Raw genomic sequence first — 9813 nt, 5'->3', positions numbered from 1 at the left:
GGGTTTGCTGGAGCCAATCCCAGCCAACACAGGGTGCAAGGCAGCAAACGAACCCCGGGCAGGGTGCCAGCCCACCACAGAGCGCGCACACACACACACACCAAGTACAATTTAGGATCACCAATGCATCTAACCATCATGTCTTTGGACTGTGAGAGGAAACCAGACTACCCAGAGGAAACCCACGCAGACACGGGGAGTACATGCAAACTCCACACAGAGAGGACCCTGGAAGCGAACCCGGGTCTCCTAACTGTGAGGCAGCAGCGCTACCCACTGCACCACCGTGCCACCTCATAGGCAAATAGATTAATCAAAATGAAGCAGCAGGTCAAAACTCAATCTGTTCAACTAAACAGAGCAAAAGTATACTAAATAAGGCAAAGATACCATATTAAATAGATCACTTAAAACTAAATATTATAGTAGTCAACTCAAACCCCAGTGATAACACACGATTAGTATGTGCATGGTGGTCACACTCTCAAACGTCAATATCCACTGCTGACTCATTAGCCTAAATTTCTTTTAGCAGTGAAGTTTGAACCCAGGAGTTAGTAAAGGCTGACATGAAGACATGGGACACTTGACGTTGGTCCTGGATGTTGTCATCTGAACAGCAGATGTTTCCTTGTAAGTTTTGACATACGGCCAGCATTGAGCCAGAACAGCATCTATAAAACTCTGGACCAGGAGCATTCATTCCAAAATGTGCAACATTACAGATAATAGAAGTTACATAAATAATAAAAAGAGGACTAGTGATGTGTTAAGAGTCAATGTTTTTATATGACTACACATTATTTTATTTTGTACTAAATGGCTTTCTCACATGTCTGAAGCTGAATTCCCAGATTTCCTTGCCTTTCTGAATGTAATATTTAGAGAATACGTAAACTGGTGGTATTTGGTGAATTGTTTCCTTTTATCATGTAAATGTACTTTGACTGATGTTACTACCTTGATCAATCTGCTCTGCATTTAGAACAATAATTCCATTCTGTTCTTCACACATTCCCTCAGATCTTCAAGACTGATTTTGTATTTGTTTTCTAGGTCACTCTTCACATCTTCCCAGTTTAGATTAAATGTTCCTATGAACCGAACAGGTGTGGTCTTGTAAAATGTTGCAAATTCCTCCTTACACTTATTGAGAACAAACTGCCAGTAAAGTGAGGTGTCATCTTTGTAAAGTTCACCCCAGTAGTTTATTTCTTTGGTTTGTCGTCTGGCCTGATAATTTTGGCAAACACAGTTCATTTTTCTTTGGTCAAAAACCCACAACAGCCTGTACAATATGTTTCTAATTACTGATTTAGATTTCAGCTGATTTGGTGAAGCATTGCTGACGCCGAATGCCCTGTGGTATCTCGAGTAGTGCTGGTGATTTTCCCCATCGAGCTCACAAGGAGTCCCACAATATGGACATTTCTCTCCACAGCCTTTTAGCAATTCAAACAGCTGCTCATGAGGTGGACTGGACAGATTGTTCAATTTACATTCAGCATCAGAACAAGTTATTTGATTTTTTAGCTCCTTTTCTAATTCATTAATTGCCTCTGACATCTCCAATTCAAACTGCTTAACATTTTTTAAATTAATCACATCCAAGTTTTCTTTAATAATCCATACCTGCCTCTTTTCAATTGCTTTTATAAAATGTGTTAGAAAATCTTCAGCTGTTTTGTTCTCACTTTCTTTTACATCTTTTAACGTTTCCTTCACTTTTCCCATCATGTTGCACATAATTTCCTCCTCCATTGAATGTAATCTCATTTTGCCGTCCACCTCAGTTTTACAATATTCCAGCACCTGTTTGAAGAGCCATCTCTGTGCATAGCCGTCATAATTTCTGATGTACTCCTTGTAGTCTTCAAAGCTCCTCGACTCGTGTAAACTGATGAGCAGAGCTAACTGGAAGTTGGGGATGTTTCTAAGCTTCACAGGGGCCCACGTCTCTCTCATGTCACTGACGATTCTCTGTGATAATTGGCTCTCAATTCCTCTAATGAGCGACATTTTTAAACACAAGTCACAAAACCTCTTTGCTGCCCTTTGGCTCTCATCTCTTTCGTGGTACAGGTCACTGAACATCTCCCAGTAAGTTTGCTTCATCTCCTCCAGTCTACTCAGTGGATCAATTTTACTGATAAATCTGTCATGCATTTCATGGAATGTTTGGACTGCTGAGCCGCAGATGTGAAGTTTGATGTCCACTTGCAGATGATCAATAAACTCCCTTTTCTCATCCCCCAGTGTCTTCATCTGTCTTTCTATTTCTTTGATAACTCTCATGCATAAGCTTGGATCATAATCTGCATCTCTGCTCACAAGTTTATTAATATACTTTACACATGTGCTTATTACCATATCTGCTGTCCTTTGAGTTTCGTTTTCATGAGCTCCTCTTTTAAATACTGATTTGGTGTACTCTATGAAGCCTCCAGCCATTCTTCTTATTCCTTTCATTGGCTTAAATAAATTCCATTGGCATTTAGAATCATTTTCATCTTTTGGAGGTTTATCATGAGCTATAAACTCTTTGTTTCCCCACTCATGAAGACCTCTGTGCCGCAGCTTTTCTTTGATGTCTTTGCTCCTGGTAGGGTCTGACTGCAGGAGGCTCTCTTCCATGTCATGTCTGATGTCCACTTCAATCACAAGTCTCTCCAATGAACCCAAAGTTTCCTTCCACATCTTCTCAAATTCTTTATGAAGTTCTGCCTCCAAAATGTTGCTTTTCCCTTCTTTGCATTCCTTCACGAGATTGTTAACTCTTTCCTTGATCTGTTCTTTATATCTTCTCATTATCATATTGACACTCCTGCAGGTTTTCATTAAAGTTTTGCACCCCATAAGTGCAGTGTTCCTATACTGCTGACAGAGACCCTTGATATTTAACTCAAAGTATTGTTTGTCTCTTTCTATGTATTGTTTGTTTTCCACATCACGTTTATAATAATAAGTCAGTTTTTGAAGGTACAGTTCCTCCTTCGCCTTGGCCAGGTCTCCAGCCTCTTTTGATAATTGTGGCTCTAGAGAGTCTGGCTCTTCACAGCTTTTAATTCTCATCTCTGCTCCTTCTCTCCACTCCATGAAGCTCTTCTGGATTTCCCATTTCCAGTCGTTGCACTGGTTAGCGAGTTTAGCAAATGCTTCCGCTGCCAGGCTGTTCTGAAAACTGAATATGAAGTCTTCTGACTTGACAGCATTGGACAGGTCTTCCATGGACTTGATGTAGTTTGTTATACTCAGTGGACTGTAGGCTACCTTCTTCTCCTTCATACACTGTAGAAGTTCAGCTTTCAACTCATAGAGTTTCTCACTGTAGCCATTACTGACAGCTGCCATCGGTGGGACGCCACGCCATAGTCCAGGTATGTATATACTTATTTTACTCGGATCGTACTGAATCACGTCACTAAATCTTGAGTAGGTTTTTTCTTTATTTTCCTGTTTTGCGGCGGCACATGTGACAATGTCAAGTTGCTCCAGAAGCTTTCTATTGCCAAACATGTTCTGGACACCTGCAGAGACATCAGAGACATTGTTGTGAATAAAATAAATGTTGGGCTTCTTTCCAGTTTCCTTCATTCTTATCTGTGCATGGATGACTATCTGCAGAATGTCCTGCATCTCTGCAATGTTCTCAGAGCTCAGTGTCACCAGTGTGATGTCACTTAATCCAGTGATGAGTGTCGCCATCTCGTTGTCATGCTCATAGATGTCTCTTGAGTTTAGTAACTCTGGGGCCTTCAGCCCCTCTGTGTCAATCACCAAAATGTAATCACATCCCAGTTCTTCTTTAACGTTGTCATCCAAGTGGATGAGCTGCATGAAGGCCCCCCGTGTGCACCTTCCAGCGCCGACTGCGAACTGAAGCCCAAACAGGGTGTTGAGGAGGGTGGATTTCCCTGAGCTTTGCAGCCCCAGTACTGACAGCACATATAAGCGAGTGTCTGGGTGTGTTTTGTTCTGAACTTCCTCTAAAATGTCTGACACCCACCTCAGTGGAATATTGGAGACATTGCCATCAATGAGCTCAATTGGGACACCATCCAGCAGAATCTCAGCAGCCACTCTGGGTAAACTGGACAAGTCTGCTTTCAAGGTGGAGTCACACATGATTACAGCCTCATACATCTGGCCAATTTCACGCAGAAAGTGCTCCAGCCCCACTGAGCTGTTGGAGAACTTGTCTAGCAGTGCCTTCTTTTTGTTTTCATCTTTACATTTCACCAGCTGTGTTTGAATCTCAGGTAACACATCTGCAGAAAGAGAATCCAAATACAGCTTCATCCAATGCAAGAAGAAGAGCCTTTCTTCACTGGTGCTCATCATAAGCGTCTCAATAAATTTCTCAACAGGAACTGAAATGTCCTTTTCCATTTGCTTCTGCCGTATTTTCATCTTTTTCTGATTTAACTCCTTTGTGTATTCGTAGGCCGTTTTCTGACCAATGTTCTTTAACCGCCAACTCTCTTTGTCTATTTCAGAATACTCATGCCAGGATTCACCTTGGAATGGAAATGTTTTCTTTTTAAATTTAGGAATTCCTTCTTGGTTAAATTCACAAGTGTTATCTTCTGCTTTGTCACCTTCAGTTGGGCTCTTTTTCTGTTGGGATTCATCACAGGTTTTCTGTTTTAGGTTTCTAAGAACAACATTTGCTTTTTCCTTCCCAGTCTGGCATGGTGCATAGTCTTCATCGATGTTAAATCCACACCTTTTAGCATCCTCTGCCATTTTTTCCAAAGACATTGTATGCGGTTCTGAAGTCAGGACATTAGATATTGCTGAGCGGACCACTGATATGAATTCACTATCATTTTTCTTGGTACGAATCAAAACCTGATCCTTTGTAATATTCAGGGTGGATTTCAAGTGGCTCAGTCTTCTGCTATTTTCCTGCAGATTGCTGTTTGTTGGATTTACCAGTAGGAACACTTTTCCTTTTGATTTTTGAAGAGCACAGATCAGTTTCTCCTCTTCATCACCGATGTTGTCTACAAAAAGACAAATTACTGAAGAAACGTCAGTAAGAAAAGCAACATGTTTGGAGAATAACTTTGCATCTCCCCGCAGATTTAATATACAACATGGTGTACTGAAAACATCAAGAGTTTCCTTTTCATGTGGCAAGTGCCAAGTGAGCTCAATGAGGCCATTGGAAATTTTCCGTCGAACATCTCCACACTCCATGTCTGAGTGGATGAAAACATTGCTCTGGAACTCAGATGCACCAAGAAGACCATTAAGGAAGGCCGATTTTGAACGCTGAAGATCTCCCAGTCGGATAAATGTGACATGGGCCATTGGATATGTAGCAAGCCTCTTGTCAGTAACACAACTTTCATTCTCTGTGGACTTTCTTTTCCATTTCTTCTTTACAGCACTCAATGCCCAAAGGAGGAAGGTACTAGTTTTATTTGTGGTTGGCAACAGTAATGGGATTGCAAACTGGCACAGAGACATTTTCACCACAAGTTCTTGTTGAACAAAGAGATCTGAGCACATAAACACGGCCACGACTACGTCAAGAGGATTTATGTTGAGCTTGTTGTCATTTGTGTCACCAAACCAGTCTTCATTCTCATTTCCTGTCACCGATTCCTTTTTAGTTACCTCAGGATGTGTTTGTGGTTTTAAACACTTCAGGTTCATGGTGTTTGAATGCAACATCATCAGCCTTCCAATGAAGTACCCGGGTATGTTGACAAGTTCTGGTGGACTGCTATAAAGTATTTCTAAATTGTGGACCTTCTTAATTTGTCTTACATTTTGTTTCACCTTGCAGAATTTATCCAGCCCAAGTAATTCAATAATTTCATTTGTTTTAAATGGCTGGCTCTCCAATTGTTGTAATTGCACTGTGGAGTTGGGACTATTGCATGCCAATTGTTTAATTTTATTAATATTTTTTTGCTGCATTTCTTTGTCTTTAACACATTTGTTTATGATTAAATTCAGTTTGTCTCTCATCTGCTGTAGGTTTAACTTTGGTTCTCCACCTTGTTTCAGAATTTCCTGAAGTGCTGGACATAAATCAGATCCCACTTCATCCTTAATAATGTCTATAAGCTCTGTGGCCTCTTGTTCTTTAGTATTTAGTAATCCTTCTACCTTTTTAAGAGCCATTAAGAACACAGAGGCCTCCCCTTCGTCTTTGTCCATGCTCTTCAGATTATTAATATGGCGCTCTAATTCATTAACTTTATCTATAATCGCTTCCCAGTCAGTTATTTTCAGCCAAACATCACCTTTTCTAATGTATTCGTAGAAGAGGAGAGTCACCAGGCTCTGATGGTATTGTTCTCCTGTTTTTGCTACAATGTCCTTAAGTTTCAGGAGTGAACAGCAAACTTTGTAATTAAATATCTCTTGTGCTGCGTCTGTTAGGGGGTCCTCACGTGTCGCATAAGTTTTCATCTGAGACAAGTGGTCTTTTACACTTTGAATACTTAATATCTCTTCATGTTTTTTAATGGTGGAAAGAAAGCCTTTAAGAGATTCAAGACCCTCCAATTCCCAAATTGCATATTCACCAAGGAAATCTGTTACTTGCTGCAGCAGAACTCTGACCACTGGGTGTGAGGAGTCTGGAGAATTTAGAAAGTTCACCATCTTCACCAGCCATGTCTGAATGTTTCTGTTGTTAAGGAAGAGTTTTTCCCATACAAATTCTGAGGCACTTTGACTTACAAGAATCTTAAAGTGCACTCTTGTACATTCTGTGACATATTTAATGCATGTCATCATCGTAAGGGATTCTGTTTCACTCCAAATTTCTACTTTTTCAGATAAACTCTGCAAGATTTCTTCAGCCTCCAGTAAATTTTGTAATTCATGGCTGGAATCCAGCAAACCACTTTCAGTTTCCCAGTATCTTTTGATCACATTTGCTACTGAGGCACAACTTTGAAAATCTGTTTTATGGTTTAATGTCATTATCTTCCACAATGGTACTAGCTGATGTAAAGCTCCTCGATCAATAACCTTCCATGTGTCTTTTGCCTCCAACAGCCCTCTTCTCCATTTTTCAAATGTGTAACAATCAGCTGGACCTCCAACTGTCTGAATGGAGATTGAGGTGTTTTCTAAGTGACTTTCTCCATACTCACTCTGAAGCAGACTTTTCATTTCTGATATGTCTGTGAATGGGTGAACATCATGTTGGACTTCAGTGATTTTTCTTATCAGCTGCTCTCTTGTTTCTTTGGACCCTTCAGTGAAGTCTGAACTTTCTACTCGAAGCCAGTAAATTCCTCCAAATGTGTTGCTTGTGCTGATATGAGAGCCGTACTTTTCCAGTATTGTCTTACAGTGTTTGTTCTTCTCCTCCTCCTCTGTACCAAGTGACTCCAACTTCTTTAATTCACATATCAGAGCACCTGAAAGATGAAGATCTCGCCATGTGAAGGTGCATGTTTCAAGTGCTACTTCAAATCTCTTCCACAAGCATAAGAAAGACTTGTTTTCTTCTCTTAGATCTCTTCCAGCTGAATAAGGTTCTACCTCTTCATCCACATATATACCACAGTCATCTAAAGTAGCCTTCATAGTCTCCACCATACTCTTGTATATGTGTTCCTTGCTACAGGATTCAAACATTTTCTTAATTTCCCATGTTTTGTTATTTTGATGTGTGAACATTCCATGATCACATATCATTTCTGATCGCTTCTTTTGTAGGTCTGATGTATTATTTGACAGGAGAATTCCATAAAGTGCAGGTCCACAATAACCTACATCTTGTACCTCAGAATCACTGTGACATGACATGGTAGGTTTTTCTTGAAGCCTGTGGACTAAAAAATAAATTACTTTTTAGTATCATTAACAAATGTATGCATTTATTTATTTAATTTAAAATTAAAATCTAAAAATTCCCTGAAATATATTAAAAATGAGATGTAATCTTCCAGCCACAGGGGATGCACAAACCACTGTGTTTCTTCCTGCCGGTCCCAAGCACGGATAAATGGGGAAGGTTATTTCAGGAAGGGCATCCGGTGTAAAATTTTGCCAAATCAAAATGCGGACAACAATACAAATTTCCAAATCAGATCGGTCGAGCCCCGGGATAACAATGACCGCCAACAGTACTGTTAACCAACAGGGTGCTGGCAGAAATTGGTCTACTGTTGGCTGAAGAAGAAGAAGGAGAAGAAGAGGAGGGAGACGTGTCCAGAAGCATGAGGAGAGGAGGAAGGTAAAGAGACTGGAACTGAGGGTAGGAACTTTGAATGTTGGCAATATGACTGGTAAGGGGAGAGAGTTAGCAGATATGATGGAAAGGAGGAAGTCTGATATATTGTGCGTGAAGAGACTAAATGGAAGGGGAGTAAGGCCAGGTGGATCAGAGGTGGATTCAAATTGTTGTATCATGGTGTTGATATAAGGAGAAATGGGGTAGGAGTTATTGTGAAGGAACAGCATGTCAAGAGTGTTTGGAGGTGAAAAGAGTGTCAGACAGAGTGATGATTATGAAGCTGGAAATTGGAGGTTTGATGATGAATGTTGTTAGTGCATATGCACAGTAAGTTGGGTGGGTGATGGATGAGAAAGAAGATTTTTGGAGTGAGTTGGATGAAGTGGTGAACAGTGTACCCAACAACAACAACATTTATTTATTTACCACATTTTCATATAAATGATGTAGCTCAAAGTGCTTTACATGACGAAGAAAGAGAAAAAAGTCAAAGTACGAATTACAATAAGACAAAACTCATTAACATAAAATAAAAGGGACAGAAAGGGGTGATTGGAGTAGATTTAAATGGACATGTTGGTGAAGAGTTACAAAACAGCTGGGAAACTACAGCACATGTAATAAGGGTGACAGCAAGAAGGGTGCTTGGTGTGACATCTGGACAGAGGAAGGAGGAAAAGGAAACCTGGTGATGGAATAAGGAAATACAGGAGAGTATACAGAGGATGGCTTAGAAGAAGTGGGATAGTCAGAGAGATGCAGAAAGTAGCCAAGAGTACAAGGAGATAAGGCGCAAGGTGAAGAGAGAGGTGGCGAAGGCTAAAGAAAAGGGGCCTGATGAATTGTATGAGAGGTTGGACACTAAGGAGGGAGAAAAGGACTGGTGGGCAAGACAGAGGAGCCGATCTGGGAAGGATGTGCTGCAGGTTAGGGTAAAAAAGGATAAAGATGGAAACGTACTCACAAGCGAGGAGAGTGTGTTAAGCAGATGGAAAAAGTACATTGAGAGGCTGATGAATGAAGAGAACGAGAGAGAAGAAGTTGGATGATGTGGAGATAGGGAATCAGGAAGTGAAACGGATTAGCAAGGAGGAAGTAAGGACAGCGATGATGAGGATGAAGAATGGAAAGGCCGTTGGTCCAGATGACATACAGTACCTGTGGAAGCATAGAGGTGTTTAGAAGAGATGGCAGTGGAGTTTTTAACCAGATTGTTTAAAGGGATGTTTGAAAATGAGAGGATGCCTGAGGAGTGGAGAAGAAGTGTACTGGTGCCGATATTCAAGAATAAGAGGGATGTGCAGGACTGCAGTAACTACAGGGGGATAAAATTGATGAGCCACAGCATGAATTTATGGGAAAGAGTAGTGGAAGCTCAGTTAAGAAGTTGTAACGGGTCTACATTGTAATAGTGCATTCGATGTGTGTGCTGAGTGTGTGTTGTTTCCACTGTCCCTTTTACTGTGCGTTATGTGTATGTCAGTGAATGTTGTCCCCGTAAGTGCAGAGGGGACAGATGGGGGACTGCAGCCCCAGGATGGAAAGCACCTGTTTACATTTCAGTTGCATTTGGTTCAGCACTATTTAAATGATCAGGAGGG

General features: G+C 40.8%; 1 protein-coding gene across 2 annotated transcripts in view; it reads right to left on the bottom strand.

The window, feature by feature from the left end:
* Positions 1 to 769: 769 nt before the first annotated feature.
* The window catches only part of LOC120536643 (interferon-induced very large GTPase 1-like), a 76762-nt gene continuing 67718 nt past the window's right edge, over positions 770 to 9813 (bottom strand). For both annotated transcript variants that reach the window (XM_039765070.1, XM_039765069.1), the window contains exon 2: positions 770 to 7808. In XM_039765070.1, the coding sequence (XP_039621004.1) occupies positions 982 to 7782 (6801 nt within the window). In that variant the 5' untranslated portion in view covers positions 7783 to 7808 and the 3' untranslated portion in view covers positions 770 to 981. The remainder of the gene's footprint in view (positions 7809 to 9813) is intronic.

Source organism: Polypterus senegalus, chromosome 10 (assembly GCF_016835505.1).
Source record: "Polypterus senegalus isolate Bchr_013 chromosome 10, ASM1683550v1, whole genome shotgun sequence".
NCBI lineage: Eukaryota > Metazoa > Chordata > Cladistia > Polypteriformes > Polypteridae > Polypterus > Polypterus senegalus.
Note: the sequence above shows the minus strand (reverse complement) of the source record. Positions and strands in the feature narration are given on the sequence as shown.